The sequence below is a fragment of the Brachycentrus maculatus genome, unplaced genomic scaffold (assembly GCF_059751285.1).
Source record: "Brachycentrus maculatus isolate JH-2025_06_01 unplaced genomic scaffold, ASM5975128v1 h1tg000097l, whole genome shotgun sequence".
NCBI lineage: Eukaryota > Metazoa > Arthropoda > Insecta > Trichoptera > Brachycentridae > Brachycentrus > Brachycentrus maculatus.
This window is the reverse complement of record NW_028280851.1, coordinates 594,051-619,911: the sequence shown is the minus strand read 5'-3', so window position 1 is coordinate 619,911 and position 25,861 is coordinate 594,051. Positions and strand designations below refer to the sequence as shown.

The 25,861-nt window shown below is 30.3% G+C and overlaps 1 protein-coding gene across 12 annotated transcripts in view; it reads right to left on the bottom strand.

Moving 5' to 3' along the window:
- Nucleotides 1-25,861, bottom strand: part of by (focal adhesion protein tensin) — a 352,917-nt gene that overhangs the window by 57,114 nt on the left and 269,942 nt on the right. For 11 of the 12 annotated variants that reach the window (XM_088258488.1, XM_088258483.1, XM_088258484.1 and 8 more), the window contains 3 exons: nt 4,852-4,926; nt 3,026-3,202; nt 897-1,072 (listed from right to left, as the gene is read on the bottom strand). In XM_088258488.1, the coding sequence (XP_088114614.1) occupies nt 897-1,072; nt 3,026-3,202; nt 4,852-4,926 (428 nt within the window). Of the gene's footprint in view, nt 1-896; nt 1,073-3,025; nt 3,203-4,851; nt 4,927-5,805; nt 6,103-25,861 lie in introns of those variants that run through there. The other variant, XM_088258495.1, reaches the window with a different exon arrangement.

The following is a 25,861-nucleotide window of genomic DNA, read 5'->3' as shown; positions in this document are numbered from 1 at the left end:
CATTTGTTTTATTGCTCATGTCATTTGACAGTTGACAGTTGTAGCAACGTTTCGGTGGAGTTTTGAAGATGGATAGATGACTGCATTTTCGTCATATTTTACTTTAGTAAAGGGAAGAACGCGCATCAAGTTTGTGCGAAGATGAGTAATTTTTACGGTGACTATATTATTTAAAAACGTCAGTGGTAAAAGATCTATTAGTATTAGATAAAAACCTAGGTCATTACTTGTAGTTCTTTTTTGGTGAATTGGAAACTATTAATTCATAGCAATAAGTCTGTAAATGTACATGTATCTATAAGAAGTTAAATATATTAATATTTTCGCAATACTATCTTCCGTTGATAATTCTTTAAAGTTTCTCCCAGAGCCCCACCATGCATCAAATGTGGAATCGGTTCTTAATGATTCGTTCGTATACATTGCTTCAGTTACCAAATTCTAATTTCAAATAAATCTCTTTCACGCTGACCCGTTGAGCTGGCTTACTGATTCGTTTGACTGAATTTGAATCACCAAAAATTAATGTTCTACAATAGCAACATCTCTTAATAATGTTTTTTCTTTTCTTCTTCTTCTTCTTTTTGCTGGTTGTTGTAATCGATACGGTATGAAATGAAAATTTTATTTCATTTCATACCGTATCGATTACAACCTCCCTCACCCCCTCACCCCGTACTGCGATTTTTCCAATAAAAGATTCATCGTTTAATAGATCTGGTCTAAATGAACAGATCCACTGTTGCAGTTTTTCGAAATAAATCCTATACACTTCTTTTACACATCGAATCGAACCCGGGACCTCCAGAACGGTAGCCGAGCGTGCTGACAATTACACTACGGAGGTAGGTGGACAAGATTCGCAATAATTTATATGGAAAGAAAGTATTAGTTACCAGGAGCGCAGGATGGCCACGTTGGCGGGGTGGGCGGCCAGCCAGCTGTCCAAGTGCTTGCAGAGCGCGCACAGCCTCTCCAGGGGCGGCGCTATGCCCCGCGCCCAGCCGAGCTCGCACACCTTGCCCGCGTGCTCCATCACCGCGCGGGCGGGCTGCTCGCTCACATCGAACACCTGGAGGGTTATACAGGCATCAACAATTATCGAATTATTCTTCTCCGTCTTATTCCTCATTACTGAGTTTACATAACATTATATAATAATAATAAATCCCTTACCGCACCCCAATGGTGCATAGGGCACTGCTTCATATAAACACAGTGTTATCTCGATCGATTACACATGAAGGAAAGGTGATCAGCCCTCCACTTCAGGTACCAGTCCAGTGTAATATTGAATAAATATTAGAGTGAAAAAATCACTTATATTTATTTCACCCCCCCTGGGAATCGAACCCGGGACCTCCAGAACGGTAGGCGAGCATGCTGACCATTACACTACGGAGGCGGACATAACATTATTATATATATTTTTCACATCTCATCAAAGATGAAGAAGAATATGGAAGTCTGGACATTTACGGGGCTGACGACCGTCATAGGCTGAAATTAGCACAAAGCGTCAGCCCCGTAATTACCCAGACTTCCATATTCTTCTTCATCTTTGATGAGATGTCAAAAAATAATATGAAAATAACTCCTGTAATTGGAGATAATCCAGATTTTGTGAACAAGTATTTGGACACACTCAAAATGTTGTACATTACATTACATTAAAAGATTTGTAGACAATACTTGTCATGGGTCCTTGTTAGTTATATCTGAAATTCCGCAACGCTATTTGTTGTAATGAAAATATGCCTATCTAACTGACTATTATTTATGTTTTGGGCAATTTATATAGCTTTAATACATGAATACATGAGCGCAGGAGCGGATCTTATAAAATTGGATCTGGCGGATTTTGAAAGTAGGTGACACATGTATAACACCTAGAAACTGCTGAAATGCGAATGCTTACATGGTCATCTGGAGTATCCTTTATGTAACAGACATCAAAAGTAATGTAGAGGAAAAACAATTGAGATGATATAGGCGCATGGAGCGCAGAGAACCTGATCATGTTGTGAATCAGGAAATCGCCATGGATCTTCCTCGAAAGAGGAAGGCCAAAGATTTCATGGATGCTGCACCCAATGGTGCATAGGGCGCTGCATCATATTGACGCAGTGTTATATTGATAGTTATTTACATAAAGGCAAGGTGATCACTCCTGCGCTTCTGGGACCGGTCAAGAGTAATATTAAATAAATATAATATTAAAAGCATACTCGGTCAATATTTCAACTACCTTGTTTGATACAAAAAAGAAAATTGATAATTTCTCGTAAATAACTAGAGCTCCTTCACTCGAAAATCCTTATCTTCCAACTAATCCACCCTTCATTTTAGAGTATGTAATTGCGATAATTATCAAATTAATTTCGTTTTCAAAAATATATATTAAATAAAATATATTAAACAAATATATAATTTTGTCCGCCTCCGTGTGGTAATGGTTAGCACGCTCGGCTACCGTTCTGGAGGTCCCGGGTTCGATTTCCAGGGGGGGGGGTCAAATAAATATAAGTGAGTTTTTCACTGTAATATTTATTCAATATTACCCTGGACTGGTACCTGAAACGGAGGGCTGATCAGAGTGCCCTATTCACCATTGGGGTGCGGATAAGGGTTTTATTATTTATTCTATTAAACAAACATATAATATAAATCTCACAATATTTTTTAAGCTAATTTCGCGATTTTAAATTTTTAAGTTGAATAGTTTATTTCGTAGTCATACATGAGAAAGTGACCAAGTGCATTATTTACAAAAACGTGATCATTGAGTATTTGATATCTTACTAGCTTAATACTGCCCTGAAAAACATACCAAATGATTTTAAACATGGAAGTAAAATATATTGACTTGGTAAAAATGATTATCTGCATTGATGTTTATTTTCTTGCCAAGCAAAGGTGACTTAATTGGCCCTCCTGAACATTTTACGTTTTGTCAGTTGGTCACTTTCTCTTGTACGACTACCTGTACTCACAAATTTTGTGTGTTTTTTAAATGTTCACATACCATGTAGTGCTGTCCATGTTTCGTGTTGAGCATGTTCGACACATCTCTCTCGGGTCCAGGAGACATGGAGTACCGGGGAGGTTCGCCTTTGTGGGCCGGAAGCCATAGCGCCATGAGTCTCTCGGCGGCATAGCTCAGCTCCACCTGTTTGGACTTCCCTGATGCTGAATCTGTCTCCTGAAAATAGCGAAAACTTGCATTTTCAGGACCTAATATGCGAAAGTATAACGCGATAACCAATGTAGAAAAAAATATTATTTAATTAATTGATTCGGCAGTCACTTTGAGGTAAAATACTATATATCCATTTTTAATTTAAGTTTTACTTAGAAAAAAACCGTATTTCTTTAAATCTTCTTGGAAAAATGTAGAAAAAATATAATTTCATTCACTGATTCGGCAGTCACTTTGTGATTTAATATTATAAATCCATTTTTGATTTAACTTATAGTAAATATCACTATTTCTTAAAATCTACATTGAAAATAATGCAGAATATGTACATCGTAACACGTGTCAGAGTAGATTTTAGAAAATGTGGTATTTACTAAGTAAAACTTAAATAAAAAATAACAAATGTGTCGCCTACTTTCAAAATCCGCCAGATCCATGTAAGTCGATTTTACAAAAAAAGGCCAAATTCTATGGGTAACATTTATGTTTCAAAGATTTGTCTATCTTTACATAAAATATTATGAAATAGAGAATTTTCCCATTTTTTGGATTCTATTTTAGTATTTAAAAAAAACACGAGACACAAACCGATAATGACGTCATCTTAATTTTTGACTTATCCCCGCTCTCTGATGGGCCGATATGGGTCAGAAGGCAAGTTTCATGAATATATCGGAATTTGAAAAACAAAGCTGTTTTTGAGTATTTTTTAGCAGGGTTTTCAAGTAGATAAATATTTGAAACAATAAAACCCACAATTGGCATTCCGATAGAGTATTTATTTTAAAATCTTATAAAATTGGATCTGGCGGATTTTGAGAGTAAGCGACACAAATGTATGAAAAAAAGCTAACGGTCTTATCTTAACTTTCCTTGAACACAGTGATAACGAATTGATATTAAGTCCCCAATAATATCGATAATCCGTTACTTTAAAAAAAAAGAAATTAATCAAACGAGGAGATGATACTTTAATCCACTTGGTTTTATTAATTTATTAATGTTCCAAAAATTTAACATTAATTTATGTTATTTTATAAAGATGTGCTTTTGTTGATTTAATTTCTAAGTAAATCATGCGCCCTTGAGATAGTATTTTACGAAAGTGGCGCTTTACTAATTATCATTATTATTACCATTTTTATTCAATATACAAAAAATAGGTATACCATATCGCTCACTCCTTTCAACAACGTCATGTATCAAAAAATTGTGTAAATTATAGTAAATTCGATTAAAAAAATAAATAAGTAATATATTTTTTTTTCTAGTAGATGTTATATGGTAGACTTAAGTATATAATAATAAAACTTCGTGCGATTTACAATAAATTTCATTTAATAAAAATATACCAATCAATACATTTTATTTATTAGAAATAAAAGAAAATCATTAAATTTTGTTTTAAAAGGAATTACTAGCAAAGGCTCTACATTAGATGTTTGTCTGCCGGTAGTATAGTAAGGATACGGAGGTAGTTGTTAAAGATACATCACAAACACCCAGACCAATTGAGAAAAATATTTCTTGCATTTATTTTCGAAACCGCGACGCTAGTTTCGGAGTCGAGCGTCCACCCAACTACGCCGCGACGCCTTTGTGATGAATATTTGTACTGCTTATAAATATTATTTATTTATTTATCTCTTTACCTCGTTCATATGCCGGATGTGTGTCATGGAAGGTGGTACTGGAGTCATCATAGCGGAGGATGTTTCTCTCGGAGGCTGGAAGAAAAGGAATACAAAACGTTAAATAATCATAATTTTCGATAATTTATACAGTGCCAAGGGCGCTTAGTTGTGATTTAATTGGGAAAAATGTTATTGTGCTGATTATTAATCAAACAAATGCGTTTTTAGTTTAATGTCCATCTTTTTTTGTACATCTGTACACGACGGATTCTTCAGTTCTTTGAACACGTTGCGCGTGGCAATGAGGATAGCCTGAGACGACTGGTTGTGATCGAAGAAGAGGAAGAGAGAATATATATATATATATATATATATATATATATATATATATATATATATATATATATATATATATATATATATATATATATATATATATATAAACATATATATGTGTGTCCACCTCCGTAGTGTAATGGTCAGCACGCTCGGCTACCGTTCTGGAGGTCCCGGGTTCGATTCCCAAGGGGGGTAAAATAAATATAAGTGATTTTTTCACTGTAATATTTATTTAATATCACCCTGGACTGGTACCTGAAGCGCAGGGCTGATCACCTTTCCTTCATGTGTAAACGATCAAGATAACACTGCGTTTATATGACGCAGTGCCCTATGCACCATTGGGTGCGGATAAGGTTTTTTAAATATATATATATATATTTATATATATATATATATATATATATATATATATATATATATATATATATATATATATATATATATATATATATATATATATATACATATATTAAAGCTAAATAAATTGTCCAAAACATAAATAATAGTCGGTAGGATAGGCATATTTTCATGACACAACAAATAGCTTTGCGGAATTTCAGATATAAATAACAAGGACCCATGACAATTATTGTCTACAAAACTTAACCTTCTAACTCTGGTATCCTATACCTTCTTCAGCTTAGACTCCAACATCTGTGCTGTTCTCCACACCGCGAACGCCAGCCCAAACAGAATTCTCCCCGTGTCCTGTCGGTTGGGGGTGCGGTGGGAAGACGAGCCCCCTTCCCCGCGGATCGCCAGGGGGCAGCCGTGCCCCCCGCCCCCTCCGCGGGACAGGCAGTATATGCACATGGCCCCCCAACTTACTGCATTGCGCTTTTACGGCTCAGAACTCTCACTCACACTCACATGCCAATATTGGTTCAAATCTGATTTAAGTTCCATTTCTTGTAAATCCATCATACGTACCTAATATGGAAAATGTATTCCGAATTTATTTTAAATACTGTGCATATATATCTTAATAAAATAAGTAAGTAAGTAACTAACTAACTAACCATCACGCCGCTTCCCCGCAGGGGTAGGCAGAGAGAATCGAACGCCAAACCACTCGGTCTTTGCAAACATTCTTTGCCTCTTCTACATTCATGCATCTCCTCATACATACCCGACGATTATTACGACTCCTGACCCGGCCGCTTTCAAGTATTTGACATACCTGATTGTGCCAAGTTTTCCTCGGTCGTCCTCTGCTTCTTTTTCCAACTACATTCGCCTCATAAATTTGTTTAACCGTTCTTTCTTCACTCATACTCTCCACATGTCCAAACCATCTCAACACACCTTTCTTAATTTTATCGATAATGCTTATCTCAGCCTTACATTCTTTCCTTATTTCATCATTCGTACATCTATCAAACATCGTTTTGCCACACATTCGTCTGAGCGATCGCATTTCGACTGCATTCAGTCTGCTTATACAATAAACATTCAGTCTGCTTATACAATAAACTAAAATAAGTGATTTATACATATCGGCTGTCCAAACTTAAAACACAGTAAGGGACATTTTTTTTGCAGTACATTTTTTTTGCATTTTTGGACTAAGTACAATCTGCTTAGTCCAAGAATGCAAAAAAAACGTACTACAAAAAATGTCCCTTACTGTGTTTTGAGTTTGGACAGCCGATATGTACATATGTTTGATATGTAAACGATTCAATTAAATAAATAAAACTCAAATTTTGTTTTTTAAGACCGGAAAAATTTGGCATGATCACTTGAAAGCGGGCGGGTCAGGAGTCGAAATAATCGGCGGGTACGTACGAGGAGATGCATGAATGTGGAAAAGGCGACGAATGTTTGCAAAGACAGGGTAATGTGGCGCTCTATTTTCTCTGCCTACCTCTGTGGGGAAGCGGCGTTACGGTTAGTTATTTGGTTTATTTGAATGTTTATTTTTTAATTCAAATATTCAATTCAATTTTATCGTTGAGATAAACAAATTTTAAGTTAAACGTTAAAATAAACGACACTGGGCTGCGTTAACATTGATTTTAAGAACACGAGAACTATAGCAACAGTAATTTACTAGATAAATAAAAGTTTAAAAAATACAAGGGTCTGGATATAGGGGTGAAAGAAAGTCTTACTTTCAATGGATTTCGTAAATTACTTTATATGGATTTTTCGTAACAAGGTAAAAAATTAACAGGATTTCTGAATACGGGTAAAAAGCCTGGAAATAGAAAAAGTTCATTATGTCAACGGTGATTATTTCGTTGACTTATATATGCAAAATGGCAGATTCTTCAAATGCAGTTTTCACTTTTAAAAAATGCTTTGCTAATATCATTATTTTTATTATGTTACTTCCACATACCAAATATGTTTACGTATTATCAAATAGAGTCGGTTTAATTGTTAAGATGTACTATATAGTTTGTTGTGTAAATAAAATAATGGGAACACATGACAGTGTGGAGAAATGCGTCCCAGAAGCTATACGCGCTATTTTTAGACTTTATATTAACCCTATAAGCCCCAAAGGATCTGTTTGAGAAAATAAACATCCTTGTAAAATAAACATGGCTCAGTTTATTAACCACGAAATTCTCAACATGCATTGACTGAAAATAACTCAAAAAAATATTTTGAAGATAATGAAATTTGCAGTTTTGTAAAAATAAACGGTATGTCCTGCTATATTTTAAGTAAATTATCATTTATCCAATATTTATGCTGTAACCTAATTTTTGTTTGCAATGTTGGATTTGGTACACTTATTTCGTGAGCTATTTATATCAAGTTTTTTTATTGATACCTCAACAAAGATGAATACTTGGGATGAGAATATATAAGTCTGAGAATTTAAAGATAAACGACCTGTTATTGTCTTGTTTAAGTAAAACATTTAACATTCCATAAATGATTTTTGTACGAATTTTTTAATAATATTTTAAAAAGTAAACAATTACTTACAAATGAAATATGAATAAAATCAGAAAAAAACAACAACAAAAATAAGTAAAATTATTAGTAACCCATCAGTTTCATTAAAAAAAAAAAATATATATTTAAATACATATATATATATATATATATATATATATATATATATATATATATATATATATATATATATATATATATATATATATATATATATATATATATATATATATATATATATATATATATATATATATATATATATATATATATATATATATATATATATATATATATATATATATATATATATATATATATATATATATATATATATATATATATATATATATATATATATATATATATATATATATATATATATATATATATATATATATATATATATATATATATATATATATATATATATATATATATATATATATATATATATATATATATATATATATATATATATATATATATATATATATATATATATATATATATATATATATATATATATATATATATATATATATATATATATATATATATTGGGTTGATGCAAAAGTAATGACCGTTTTTTATGATCCCAGGTAAAATTTTTTTTTTCATAAATTATGAATAGTATCTTCTTTTTTTATGATTTCATTGTATTAAGGATGCTTTCCCTCTACTTTTTATTCAGTTTTGGCCTGGCCAGAGTACAGTAATAACCCCTTGTATTTTTTCAAACTGTCGTTCGATAAAGTGCATTTACGTCATTGTTTACTTTATGAATTCCGTAAAGACAATACCGCGAGTGTGGCAACCAAAAACATTTGTGAAGTGTACGGAGCAGATGTCATCAAAGTTCGACAGGTACGAAGATGGTTTGCAAAATTCCGATCTGGAGATTTTTCACTCATTGATAAACCACGTACCGGGTGGCCATTGAAGTCTGATGAAGACGAATTAAAAGTCATAATTGACACCAATCCACGTCTAACCATCAGAGAGATTGTGTCAATGATGGGAGTCAACCAAACAATCGCATTAAGACATTTGAAGCGTATGGAAATGATTTCGCGGTACGACGTTTGGATACCTCATCAATTGTCGGCTGCCAATTTATTGGAGCGTGTTTCAACGCGCGTTGCTTTGAGTGCGAGACAAAAACATGAACCTTTTTTGCATCGTTTGGTGACGGGAGATGAAAAATGGGTCGTGTACAACAACGTGACAAGAAAAAGACATTGGACTATACCTGGACAAGCCCCATTAACAACTTCGAAGGCCGAAATCCATAAAAAAAAGTTATACTTTGTGTTAGGTGGAATAATAAGGGTATTGTGTAATTTGAACTCTTGAAACACGATAAGACAAGTACAACAGAACGATATTGTCAGCATTTATCCAAATTGAACATGGTCCTTCAAAAGGATAGACCAGAATTGGTAAACAGAAAAGGGGCAGTGTTTCATCACGACAACGCGCGACCACATGTGGCTATGATGACCCAACACAAGCTAAATGAGTTGAATTGGGATGTTATCAAGCATCCACTGTATTTTCCAGATCTTGCTCTTTCTGAATTTTATTTATTCCGATCACTGCAAAAAAATTTGAATGATGAAAAAAATTATTCAATAGAGCAGGTAAAAACATCCCTTATTTCATTTTTCGCATCAAAATCCACGGAATTTTATACTACTGTTATTAATAAGTTGATAGAAAGATGGGAGAAGGTTATAAGAACTGATGGAAATTATATAATTTATTAAATAAATAATACACAAGAAAAAAAAATTAAAAAAATATATGTAAAAAACGGTCAAAACTTTTGCATCAACCCAATATATATATATATATATATATATATATATATATATATATATATATATATATATATATATATATATATATATATATATATATATATATATATATATATACATATATATATATATATATACATATATATATATATATATATATATATATTTATATATATACATATTTATATATATATATATATATATATATATATATATATATATATATATATATATATATATATATATATATATATATATATATATATATATATATATATATATATATATATATATATATATATATATATATATATATACATATATTTTATAATTTTACTAGATTCAAATAGAAAATGTAGAATTTAATAGAAGTACGTTAATAAAAAAGGTAGTTTAAGTTTTTCAACTGTTCTTGCATTTAAAAAAATCTTTCATTCGTAAGTAAAAAATGACAAATGAATTTTGTTAAAAAAAAACTTGTCTTTATAGATTTTTGTAAAATTGTTAAACTGTGCGATAATGTTATTAGTGTGTTAATACCATATCGATGGATTAAATAAAAATATTTACTTCATAATTTTTTTGGTATTTTACGTTCTCGCGGTATAAAGGTGTTAGGTCACTTGGCAATAAAATTGATATGAGTAAGAGTATGTGCGTTACTTTAAATTTGACACTATGCCATGTATCCAATATAATTCGTAGACACCCCTCAATAAAAAAAGACAAGATTATTTTTATTCGTAGCTAACTTCAGCTGTGTGGCAATTATATTTATTTAAAAAAAAACACGTGGCGGCAAAACATGCTTCAAAACATAATATCAATATAACTTGACGTCACTTAGTGTCGTAATATCCAAGCAAATCATATAACATGTTATTTTGGTAACCATATTAATTTCGGATTGTATTTTTACTTTTGTATTGTTGGGATTCGTGCGTTGTATTTGATTCAACGATACTTTAACCTCAAATCTAGAATAAGTTAAAATAATTATTGAATAGTAAAATAACAATAGAATTCAAATAACTATAAAATTAGAAGTGATTACTACTTTTTTTCCTCGCATTTAACGATTAAGTTAGCGTAATAATGATATCGCTGTTCCTAATGCATTATTAGAGGCGTACGTATAATTAAAGTGTTTTATACTACAATACGTATAAGGGTTTATTAAATTCTCATTTTTTAATAAGAATTTAATTAAATATTTAAATTTTAGCACTTTTAATCATTGAATATATACATCCGCATTTTAAAATATTGTGAAAAAAAGAGAATGGTTTTGTTGGCCTTATCACTTTATATTAATTATTGATTTGGCAGTCACTTTCTGGTAGTAATTAATCTATTATTAATTTAAAATTTACTTGGTAAATACCACTATTTCTTGAAATCTATTGGGACACGTATTTTGATCCATTCAAAGTCGTTATAAACACGTATCGAGCGTTCCAAGCGAAAGTTGTATTTTTTAGTAAAAAATTAAATTAAAATGGACTCTTGCTGTAGATATAAACATAGAAAACACAAATACGGAAGATGAATTGAGAAATTGAATAAGCATATTATATTAAATACTTTTCTTGAATGAGCCATAGTAATTTGTAATCGTGAGAGGATTTACGAAATCACGTGTTTAATAAGGAAAACTACAGCAAAAAAAATATATGTTACATTATTTTTGATATGTCAACATAGATGAAGAAGAATAAGGAAAATAACGAATATAGAATAACTCCTAATTGGAGATAATCCAGATTTGTGAACAAGTATTTGGACCATTCAAAATCTTGTAAAAAAATATATGTATTTTTGTACAATAAATAAACATGACACTGCAACTTCATTTGTGTGTTTTTAAATAAAACGCTTGAAACACAATCACTATTTAGTTCGTAACACAACACAAAATTCAAAGTTTTCATGACGAAATTCGTCGGGAATATTTCAGGTGCAAGTATGTATGTACACTTGTATACTTTGCGTTTATTTTGAAAGCACTGTTTCAATAAAGCTGCGTGTGTTTGAAGAGGCAATAGACTACTGCGGCGTGAAAGAAATGCGACTGAGATGAATCCCTAAAAAGCGTCCCGGCGCGCGTTCAAAGGGGCGTCGTTGTCATGGCGACGGCGCTGTGGGCGTCTGCGAGAATTCCCGACCAGGGTTGCCAGCTCGATCAATATTCTTGCAAACTATTTGAATCGAAAAAATGTTAATGCACAAACTGATTTGAAATATTTTGGTAAAAATAAATAACATTTTGTTCAAATTGTATGATAAATTGAAATCTTATGTGGCTTCAAGATTTTTATATTTTTCACATTCATCAAGATATGTATTCTTAATAACATTAAAGTCAGCCATTGTCATAATCGAGTTCTAAGTTATTTGAATGACACTGTTTTAAAATAATGTTTAAAAATATTTGTTTTCACTAATGTGCAAAAAAGACATATTGACTGATTTTTTCTGATCATTATCTATTGAATGTATGTATGTAAGGCATTTGTGAAAATATATATATATTAAAGAAAAGTGATCAATCAGTCATATCCTTCATTTATATTGTATGTCATAGACAAGAGTGATCGAATACCACTATTTCATAAATTCTATTGTGACACGTATTTTCTTCATTGAATTTTTTTTAAGGAGAAATATTTGTGTTTTTATTATTTACATAAATATTTCAAATTCATACTATTTCTGTGAGTCTAAGCGGCTCATTATTAGAAACAGGTATCAAATTTTGGTAGAGTGGGTTCGAACCGAGAAACTCTGACTTAAGAGTCCGCGACACTAACCACGGGACCACAACCCGACAGAACATTTCAATGCATTCCGCATCATTTTCGAACACCGTATATAGCTTTATATGTAAGCCTAAATTTAAGAGTTGTGTCCTTGGGACGTTGAAGGATGAAGAGGGGGTAGAATCTGTTTTAATTTTTTTATTTATCATTATAATTATTTATCAATTCTTATTAATGTATCTTACAATTATTATTAAATAAATTATTAATTGAAAATGGATAGATATAACCACACAATGATTACCACCGAATCAATTAATGAAAAGAGTGATTGAATTAAAAAACCGACTTTTTTAAAAAGAAGTCGTTACTTGATTCGGTTTTTCGATTCAATCACTTGGAGCCAATCACTCCAATCACCCCACACATTTGATGACGTATTGTGTATTTCTAGCTGCTGTTATACTTGACATCATAAACTTATGCTGAAAATATACATAAACTGAGAAAAAGGAACGAAAACCATCCCGATTGGGTAGCAAAAAAAGTGACAGTTAGCCATAAGCAACGACTGTTTGTTTATCCGCGTGACCAAACTCGAGAATTGAACTCATCATGATAGTATTTTAACTTGCTAATAGTTAAACTACGGATATAGACAAGCAAATGCGTAATTATATATTAGTTTAAACTTAGACTAGACTTTATGGACTATATATTTTTAATACCGCATACTTAAATGCATTTCTGCAATAGATTACTACATATTTAAAGTTAAATCGATCAACTAATTGCATGTTCAAACACACGTTTCAACAAATGCACATATCTATTTTCTTACTCTGTAGTCAATTGGCAGCCGTGCATGTATATTTAAATTACAGTGGAGTGTATAATATAAATGAATTACGTGTATAAATATGCAGATTTTCATTCATGGTGGATAATTCTTTAATAATACGTTAAGAGTCTAAGTCATTTATTTTGAATTTATTACCAACTCGTGGACCCGGTACTATTTTAAAAGGTGCACAAATTATATTTATTTTTACAAGTCGTTTTGCCCAAATAAGATAGTATAAATTAAGCTTCCTATTTGAAGAATATCAATATCAAATGAATAGTACTAATTTCATATGTTTATGACCTGAATATTGTATTCACACAATATTACGTTATCGAAAGGTCACAGACACATTGTTTTTATCTCCATTATAGTAAGTAGTTTTTTTGTTCATCATCTTTTTAAGAAGTAGTTTGTTGTATAATTTATTATAATATAATAAATTATACAACATACTAGTTCTTAAAAAGATGATATATATTATATAAATACAAAAAAAATCGTATGAGATTCATACGCGAGTGTTTTTGCCTAGAATTTTCACTCATGAATTTCATGGGATCATAGTAACTTTAAGCATAGAGAATAAACCCACTCACAAGTAGGGTATAAAACTTAAGTAGGAACAAAATAAACGGTGTTGCATAAGCAGTAGTTAGATTTCAGAGTCACTTAGACTTAACGTAATTCCAAAAAAATATTATCAGTTAATTTTTGAAAAGACTATTTTGTAAAATCTAGTCCTACACTAGTCAGATTCATTTCTCATTTCTCAGTTATTCCCAATCACGCATTTCTGCGTCTCTCAAATGAAAAATAAAGAAAATAGAAAGCACACATTTCTAATATGTTTAATTTCACAATGCTTGTGGCCGTTCAATATTTTAGCAACTCGGCTGTCCAAACTTAAAACACAGTAAGGGACATTTTTTTGTAATACATTTTTTTTTGCATTTTTGGACTAAGTAGAATCTACTTAGTTCAAAAATGCAAAAAAATGTACTACAAAAAAATGTCCCATACTGTGTTTTGAGTTTGGACAGTCGAACTGTTAAGGAGCACACTTACTGCTATGAGCAATGTTTTGTATTGCGTTTGTTGATATTATGTTCAACAGGTGGCGCTGCCATTGGCGTAAAGAAACTGTCTAAAAAGCATGTTTTTACGTGTATATTAAAACATGCGTGTATTCGTATCATTTTAAAAAAAATCAAATCGATGAACAGTTTTAACAGTTTGAAGATTGGGAAAAACGAGCATTCACATTTTTATCTACATATATAGATATTCGTATCATGTACTTGTGTAATTCTCGGTGTGTGTTCGCCAATTAAAAATAAAAAAATCAAAAGTAAGAATGTGATTGGTGTGCCGAATAGTCGGCAGTAAAATATAAAATTATTTCCATTCAAGTACCTGCAATAATATTTCGAGTATTTTATTTGCTAGAAATTACACAGGATGTCCTATTCTGAACGGTTATTATTTTAATGGGTGGTTTGGCGGATTATCGCTAAGTAATAAATAATAGAATTAACAGCCGTTAGCAAGTCAAACTTTACAATATATATATAATTAAAAAGAAAAGATTTTACTATGATTGCTTAACTGTACGCGTTTAGTATTTGCTCTTTTGATTTACAAAATCGTCTATTAAAATCGATGGCATTCGTAATAGAACACCTGTATACTAAAAAAAAATCTACGAGTTAAGTTCTGTTTTTTGTTTCATTAATTAATTTGGCAGTCACTTTATGGTAATATCTATCCATTTATTTAAAGCTTTACTTGGTAAATTTTGTCCGCCTCCGTAATGTAATGGTCGACATGCTCGTCTACTGTACTGGAGGTCCCGGGTTCAATTCCCAAGGGGTGTTTAATAAATAAATATAAGTTTTTTTTTCACTCTAATATTATTCAATATTACCCTGGACTGGTATCTAAAGCGCAGGGCTGATCAAGGTGATCACATGAAGGAAAGGTTCCTTCATGTGTTAACGATCAAGATAACACTGCATTTATATGATGCAGTGCCCTATGCACCATCGGGTGTGGATAAGGGTTTGTGTTACTTGGTAAATACCACTATTTTCTTAAAAATCTATTATGACACGTGTTTCGATGTATTCCGCATACTTTTCGGTTTTAGAAAATGATGCGGAATGCATCGAAATACGTGTCACAGTACATTTTAAGAAAATAGTGGTATTTATCTGTTTTTTGTGTTTTAAAATTCAAGGATTGTAGCCATTTTCCTTGAATTATATGTTGTTTTAAAGATTTGCATCTCTTAAGGGCAAGGGTGTCGGGTTGTGGTCCCGTGATTAGTGTCGCGGACTCTTAAGTCGGAGATTCCCGGTTAGAACCCACTCTACCACAATTTGATACCTATTTCTGATAATGAGCCGCTTAGGCTCACAGAAATAGCATGAAATCGAAATATTTGTGTAAATAATAAAAACACAATTATTTGTCTTTTTTTAATAATAAAAAAGTAGACTTGAGATGAAACATGTATCGTTTTTATACGAAAAAAGTATTTTAAAAATACATTACCCTGTTTTTATAGTTAATCAAACTCACATTTTCACCATTTATTAAATTTTTAATAAAGTTAAAAAAAAAAACATAACTACAAAATGACGATATGGGCAACCCTTGATCTTACATTCTGGCGCAATATCGTGGGTATCGTTTTCTCCCTTTTTATACAGAGTTTACACACCACACATATGCAATATATTATATTTACATGTTAAAACGTAATTTATCGATACGCATACATGTAAATATACCAAAAACTCGAGTACCATATTAAAGGAGTACAAACAAATATGAAGAATATTGAAAATTCTCAAAGGTGACATTATAAAATACAAAAAACGATTTACAAGAAAATATTTTTCAAATGTGTCGGGTTGCGGTCCCGTTGTTAGCATCGCGGACTCTTAAGTCAGAGTTTCTCGGTTCGAACCCACTCTATCACAATTTGATACCTATTTCAAAAATAATTAGGCTCACAGAAATAGTATGAAATTGTATTTTTGTAAATATTAAAAACACAAATATTTCTCTTTTGAAATAAAAAAAATAGTTAAATATTCCAAAATAGTTGAAAGGAGAGATAAAGCCTGAAATAACATCTCAATCGGACTCTAGATTATTTATACTACGGACGATGTATCAATAATATAGGTGTGTCAATTTGAGATGAAGCATCTGTCGTTTTTATGTTGCATAATGAAATGATTTATGAAATGATGTTGCAAATAAAATAAATCGTGATTTATTTTATTTTAAATTAATTTCTATAAATAATAAAACTGTTTCATACATTATTTTTAAAAACTAATAAAACAGGCAACCGGCACAACATACTATACCACATTTAAAGAAATAAATTTACAACATTTTGAGTGTGTCCAAATACTTGTTCACAAATCTGGATTATCTCCAATTTTAAGAGTGATTTACACATTATTTATTGACATCTCAACATAGATGAAGAAGAATATGGAAGTCTATGCATTTACAGTCTATGCATGTGAAGTCAAAAAAGAATGTAAAAAATAACTCCTAATTGGTGACAATCCATAATTGTGAACAAGTATTTGGACATATTCAAAATGTTGTAAATAAAACTGCATTTTAAAGTCAAAAGTGTATCCAAATGAGAGAAGACTATTGACTTTTATTGTACTTATTGGAATCTTATTGACTATTGACCTTTCAAATACAACGTTTAATAAAATATATGTAATTCAAATAATATATAATAAATGTCGTGTTCAAACGCATGTAAATTTCTTGTATTATCATCAAAAAACATTTTACAAAACATGTTTTACTGGCATCTCCAAGGTTGCTAATATAAGCATTTTGAAATTTCTTTTTACTCTGGCTGGTTAAAATGTCGCAACCATGTTTACCTGAAAACATCATTATCTCTGTTTGCAGAACACATGAGGTTTATAACGTAACTCAAATATCGCTCACTCCTTTCAAGAACGTCATAAATAAAAAAACTTGATTTTTCAGGAGAACGTTATTAAAGTTTTAAAATATAATGCAATATATTAAAAATAAATATCAAGTCACTTACTGAACTTTTTACTGTGCAATACACCTTTTTAGGTAAAACCTGAAGGTTTTTTCTCTATTTGAAAAATATATAGTATATTTAAAAAAAAATTACCAATACCTTTTCTTCAAAATGCAAAAACAACACTTTCTCCCCTGTAGCGGATAAATATTAAGTTAAAAATATGCCTCTTTTGCTGGAATATAGTTCATTTTCTGGGCAAAAATGAACTATATTCCAGCAAAAGAATATAGTTCATTTTTGCCCAGAAATTCATTCATTCCAAAAACATGCACAACTGAAATAGACGATTTTTGATTTATGACGTTCTTGAAAGGAGTGAGCGATATCACAACAAACTGTCTGATATCATTCACGATAAGTGTAATGTATATTACTTATCGGGGAGTATATTTTTTACCTACGTGTTTGCAATTGGTAGCAAGAAAAACTTGGGTAATTTAATTCGGTTGAATCGAAATTTTTATAATTTCATACTGCTATCTTTGATCAGTTAGTATATTAAAATATGGTATGCGGTACATGTATTATAAATTAATTTAATTACAACCGATTTGCCCTTAATTCTAGATAAAAACGAATTCTGAAAGTTAGAATATTTTATTCAAAGTATTTGACGGCTGTGATTCTACCGTCTTACAGACAAATGAATGTCAAATGCGAATAAATTATGGAAATAAATATATTTTTATTATTTGTAATTAATAAGTCTATTGTTTAAAATGTGCTTATAACTTATTTAAAACAAGCATTAAAAATCTATTTATTTATTTATTGATTTGGTGTTTAATTTGTAGAACTCCATTTTAATTTATGTATTAATTTTTAAATCAAACACAGATTTTTTGAGTCTACTAAGTTGTATTTTATTAACAAAAACACATAAAAAAATAGTATTATGACAATTCTTTCGCTTAGTTATGGCATTTTCAAACGAATTAATTTGAAAATGCCATAACTAGGAGAAACAATTGTCACAATATTATTTTTTTATGTGTTTTTGTTAATGAAATACAACTTAGTAGACTCAAAAAGTCTGTGTGTGATTTAAAATGAATACATAAAATAAGTCTTCTGTTTAAAATGTGCTTACAACTTATTTAAAACGAGCAGTAAAAAACAAATTAAACTGAAAATCCAAAAAAAAATTACAAGGTATTGGTTTTCCAATACCTCAAAATTTTTAACGAATTTTATATTTAGTTAGTTTGTACCCCTAATCCCGGCAAAAATAATTCTCATTTGCGTAAACACAAATAAATTCTTCTTAATTTATAACTTTTTGAATAAATCGCACTTTTGACATTTAGAGTTCTATGAGACCATGTTTTGAAAAACAAAGAAAAAAACTGGTTTTGCTTATAAGAGTACTTTTTAATTCGACTCCAAGGACTTTTATTCATATTTTTTTTGTGAAAATACTAATACAAAATAATATTTGAATAAAAAATAATTATAATCCTCTAAGCAGTTCAATAAAAAGGCTTTAATATAATTGTACTAAACAAAACACGAAAACAAACGATTGTATGTAATAACATTATTTATCCAATTACCTTGTTTCAATTTATGACGTAGTTGTTTGTACAGCATTATATATAATAATATTTTATTACAAGACCGAAAACTACTTTTTGTCTTACGATAATTGAATGCCAATTATTAAAAACAAATTATTAATAAAAAAATAATAACTTTTTTATTTCCTCCTCAATCACAAAAATTATAAATTCAAATGAATAAATTCGGCTTCCAAATGAAGCGGCGCTCCTCCAGTAATATAAAAATACATTGAAAATACTATGTACATTTTACTTATGAAAAAATAACTGAATACTCGTATTATGACGAAACGAAACATCTGTATTTCGTATCTCAATTTTCATAACCAAATACTCATTTCCATGATTGATATTAAACGCAGGCCGGAGATTTAAAAACACGAATAACTTACAGACGTATGACCTTTGAAATTCTAGATTCTTTTTCTTATGGCGTAGATAATAAAAAATGCAGCAATAAATAAAAGCGAATATTTGATATCTTGTAGTAGAAACCCGGTCGCTGGTCAAATAAAAAAGTGGAAAAGCTAAAAATATTGGTTTTTATCTAATAATAAATTAAAAATGCAATTCCATCACGAAGTGTCAGTGGATAATATAAATCTATTGTAGTATGTATATAACAAAGAATATATGTTATTGATTGACGAATATAGTATCATGTCTAGTAAAAATTATAAAAATCCTGCAGTGTAGGACTATGGTACCTCCTGCACCTACAACGATTAAATCCAAGAGTTGATAATTCCAACAGTTAGTAATATAATATAAAATCGCAAAATATGGAGTAAAAGCAAAACGATGAAATGGGTTATCGATCAAGATTTATTATATGTTAAGAATTGAAAAATTGTTTTTTTTTGTTATTGAAAAAAAAATCATAATTTGGACAAGAATTTCGATCAATTCATTTCGCATCATTTTCAAACATCGCTTGTGAAACTAAATCTAACTTTTAGAGTTGTGCCCTTGGGACATTGAAGGGTGATGATGGGGTAGAGTAGGTGGGGGCAGGAGCCCTGCCTTATATATTTTTTCATTAGTGGGAGCATAATTTTTATTCTTATTGAAATTTAATAAAAATATACGAAATGAGCAAAAAACACAAAACGGAATCTACTCAAAGCTGGTTTTGGTGAATCTCTGCAAAACAAATTTATATTTTATATATATAAATTTTTTGTGTTGCTAAATTAGAAAGTCAAATTCTCATTTTTGTTCATTAAAATTTGGATAAATATGTTGTACATTATATATACATATAGCTCACTCCTTTCATGAACGTCATAAATAAAAAATCGTCAATTTTCAGTTGTGCATGTTTTCGGAATGCCCAAAAAATGTACTACATCCCAGAAAAAGAGGCATATTTTTAACTTACTATTTACCAGGCTCAGGGCAGAAAGTGTTGTTTTTGCATTTCGAAGAAAAGGTATTGTTTAATTACTTTTTTAAATATACTAAATATTTTTCAAACGGATAAAAAACCTTTTAGAAACCTTTTAAAAAGGTTTTACCTAAAAAGTTCCGTTGCACAGTAAAAAGTCAATAAGTGGCTTGATATTTATTTTTAATACATTGTATTATATTTTTAATCTTTAAAAATGTTCACCTGAAATATCAGATTTTTTTATTTATGACGTTCTTGAAAGGAGTGAGCGATATATTCGAAAGGACTGTTTTAAAGTTTTCTACATAAAATTGTTAAAATATGTATTATCTTTTGAACCGTGGGAATGGAAGGTTTATTTTTACTTATGTAATACAATTGAATATCTGAAATATTTCTCTCACTAAAAATGAGAATAACGATTTGTCTGATTGGACATGGACATTGTTTGAACAACGTGCATTGTTGTCAAAAAGACAATAGTTCACTTTTGGAAATTAATGAATGATGATCACGAGGTGGGAATCCAGAATGTGTCGGTTTTTAAAGAATTTGTTTCCAACAATATAATTTTTATTTTTACTTGGTAAACATCACTATTAAATACCAATAAAAATGGTATTTACCAAGTAAAATTCATATAAAAAATGGATAGATATTTATAACCATAATGTGACTGCCGAATAAATGAATTATTTTTATCGACGTGCTTTCCAGATTATTGGAATCACGATGTAATTTTGCGATAACTATTGTTTGTGGATGATAATTGTACAATCCTTTGACAAAGTTTTTTATTTGGCTTTGTCCCACATTTTTATATGTAAAATTAACACCCATGATTCAAAATATATTCATTATTATTAAACAAATAATTGGATAAAAACAATTTTAATTTAAACTAGCTGTACCCAAACACGCGTTGTAGTGGCTCAGTCAGGTTAAATGGAGAATAATGAAAAGAGTATAAAAAAACATATAATTCTTTATATATCAAAGCAATCGGTGAGTAATTTTAGGAGATATAATATTTTAAATAAACAAACATTAACAATGTCATATATCTAACACATATTTTCTAATGTGTATTAGATATATGTAAATCTAATACATATTAGATATACATATAGCTCACTCCTTTCAAGAACGTCATAAATAAAAATACTTGATTTTTCAGAAGGATGTTTTTAAAGTTTAAAAATATAATTCAATGTTTTAAAAATAAATATCAAGCCACTTACTAAACTTTTTACTGTGCAACAGATCTTTTTAGGTAAAACCTGAAGTTTTCTCCATTTGAAAAATATTTAGTAAATTAAAAAAAATAATTAAACAATACCTTTTCTTCAAAATGCAAAAACCACACTTACTGCCCTGTAGCGGATAAATGTTATGTTAAAAATATGCCTTTTTTGCTGGGATTTAGTACATTTTCTGAGCATTCTGAAAACATGCACAACTAAAAATTTACAATTTTTGACTTATGACGTTCTTGAAAGGAGTGAGCGATATGTAAAATGTATACCTAATATGTATCAAATATATATGGTATATGTAAAATATTAAGGTGTGTTAATACATTTTGGTCAAGCGTGCGGTTGATTCAGCCAAATAAACGTGTCACTGTATGAAAATTTTAAAAAAATACTAATAGTCCAATTTTAAAAACATATAAATAATTAATTAAAAATTTGCACGCAATCAAAATATAAACGTTTATTATTTCTCATTTTATTTACAGTCTTTATCACACTTTGAAATGACCCGTTTAATAGCAGATTATCCCATTTAAAACGAAGCGATAAAAAACTAAAAAACGATTAATATTTTCTCGTTTATCTTGATCTACCGTTCAAGGGAATCGACAGAGTGAAATAATGAAAGATTAATCAGCTAAATTAGTTTTCCATATCGCGATGATTAAATCTCCGATGTTTTGCGGAGTATGGGCAGCCGATCCCGCAGAGGATTGGTTATTGTAATATGATGAAGTGGATCCATACCTCATATGTCCACTTGACACTGGGAGATGAGGTCATAGCATAATTTTGGAATAGAACCGGTAGCAAAAGATGTACAGTGATGGAATATTGAGATATAGAATATTCCACAATTCAAATTTTAATAATTTATTTTTATTATATTATTAGATTAAAAGCAATATTTTTAGCTTTTCCACTTTATTTTTATTTGACCGGCGACCGGGTTTCGTCGTTATCGACATCATCAGACTGGTGATGTCGGTAACAACGAAACCCGGTCGCTGGTCAAATAAAAATAAAGTGGAAAAGCTAAAAATATTGGTTTTAATATAATAATATATTAAAAATGCAATTCCATCACGAAGTGTCAGTGGATAATATAAATATATAAATTTATTTTTATTATTTAATTTGATTTAAAAGAGAAATACTTGTGTTTTTATCATTAACAAAACTACTTCAATTTTATGCTATTTCTATGAGCCTTAGCGGCTCGTTATTAGAGATAGGTATCATATTGTGGTAGAGTGGGTCTGAACCGAAAAACTCCGATTTTAGAGTCCGCGACACTAACCACGGGACCACAACCCGAAACATTCTTCCTTGTAAATACACGTGGCACAAAAATAATCACTCTATCGGAGGATGTTATAATTTTTGTAAATGGCTTCCTACGTTAATCATATTTCACATTTGTATACAAACATATTCAGGTTGGCGCAAAATTAATTATCCGATTTTGTTTTTGCATATCATTTTTACTACATTAAAAAAAATAATAATGGAAATCTTTATTTGGACCTTTAAATGTTTTTCTGTTAAGTGGAAAAGTGGCTGCTGCAAGTGTTGATACACACTTCGCTCATTCCTTTCAAGAACGTCATAAATCAAAAAACTTTATTTTTCAGGAGAACGTTTTTAAAGTTTAATAATATAATGAAATGTTTTGAAAATAAATATCAAGCCACTTATTGAACTTTTCTAAAACCTGAATGTTTTTTCTCCATTTGAAAAATATTTAGTTTATTTTAAAAAATAATTAAACAATACCTTTTCTTCAAAATGCAAAAACAGCACTTTCTGCCCTGTAGCGGGTAAATTTGAGTTGAAAATATGCCTCTTTTGCTGGGATATAGTACATTTTCTGGGCATTCCGAAAACATGCAAAACAGAAAATTGACGATTTTTGATTTATGACGTTCTTGAAAGGAGTGAGCGATTTGTGCCCGTTTATCAATTCGTTCGTATACTGCAGCTGTCTAGTTCACAAATTTCAAATATGATTTGATCGTACGACGCCATTTGCAAAAATTATAACATCTTCCGATACGGTGATTAATTTTGTGCCACCCTGTATATTATTAGTTAGCTATACCCAGTCTCGTGAAGCTGTGGCTATGTTTGATTCTACTTTATTAATGTTTTTTTAATTAAAACAAATCTATTTGATTTTGATTTGAGCGTACTTAATGTAGGAAGCAAATATTTTTTTGTGGGCCCACACTAATTTTCATTTGAATTTCAAACAGATTTTGTTCACTGTTTTGTTTAGTAAATGGGCTTAATGTATTTTTGTGCCTGTATACATAAGCGTAATCAAAGGCATGGGTATGGTATGCGTGCATGGGCAGTTATAAATTTCACATTAGGTAGGACGATTCATATTTATGGACAAGACAGTACCTATATTTCTAAGTAAATTAAGAGCTGAAGAAAAACTACGTAAATATCTGCTTACATATATTATTAGATTAAAACCAATATTTTTAGCTTTTCCACTTTATTTTTATTTGACCAGCGACCGGGTTTCGTCGTTACCGACATCATCAGACTGGTCTGATGATGTCGGTAACAACCAGTCTGATGATGTCGGTAACGACGAAACCCGGTCGCTGGTCAACTAAAAATAAAGTAGAAAAGCTAAAAATATTGGTTTTAATATAATAATATATTAAAATGCAATTCCATCACGAAATGTCGGTGGATAATATAAATCTATTAAAAAATCTGCTTAGATATTTTTAAAAGTGAGAATATCATAAGAGTATTTTTTTCTTTTTCTGACCCTTATTGGTACCCAAAGGAGCATAGGTGACTGTATCATATCGACACAATGTCAAATTGATCATTAATTACATGAAGGGAAAGTGATCAATCTTACGCTTTAAGGGTAATATTAAATATTTATTAAGTTAAAAGTCTCTTATATTTAATTTTACCCCCCAGAAATCTAACGCGGGACATTAAAACAAACGAGCTTACAATTACGCTACAAAAATATTTTTTATTTCACTAAATCATTTCTAGTTTTTTTGCCAATTGCCATTCGCCATTTAGTGATTAATACGAGCTTAAAAACACTGAACTGTTTTAAAACAAAACTAAAAATTAAGTTAATTTTCACAACTGACACCTTGAATACTTCAATTCAAAACTTCAGCTGTGAAAAATCACAGTACTGTTGTTAGATTTACTGCGAATTTGAAAATTAAAATTGATCGAAAGTAATCCAAAAATATTGTTTAAAGCACCCAGAACCGTCAATAAAATTGACAATATTCATGTCACTCAAAATTCATCTCAAAATTGCTTTGATTACCTCTGTAAACGATTGATTGAACGCATCTCTATCGTAAAAGTAATTTTTAAATCTCTTTTTGTTTTCAAGATACTTTACGTTTATGGGTTTTAAAAAAAAACTGCGTAATACCTACTAGTCTAGAGAAAATATAATGCAAATGGATGAATATTTACCAACCACGCATGCCATTAGCCATTATGTATACCAAAAATAGTCGGAAACGAACCTTATACTAACATGCCTCAGTCGGAAGCTATTAGCTCGTGTCAACCAACGAAACTGCTAAATATAAATATAATACGTAGTCCATCTTTGTATATTTATTGAACTGTATATCTGTTACCCAGACTAAATATTCTAAACGTAAAAGAAACTTTTTAAAGGAAGTCATCGCTTACATTATGCTGGCGGGATGACTGAGCCTGTGTTTATGTTCAAGTTTAGGATATACAATATAAGGCTGAGGTTGTTCGAGAAACCGTCGAAATAATTATAATTATTATCATAAACATAAAAAAATAGTCTAAACTAAATTTAACTATGTTCATTTATTTATTTCATTTAAAAATTTCTTATTATTTTTTGACATCTCATCAAAGATGAAGAAGAATATGGAAGTCTGGGCATTTATGGGGCTGACGACCGTCATAGGCTGGTTTAAGTGATCACTTTACACACGTATAACATTCACCAATTCTATCCATTATTGACAACCACACTACTCAAATTC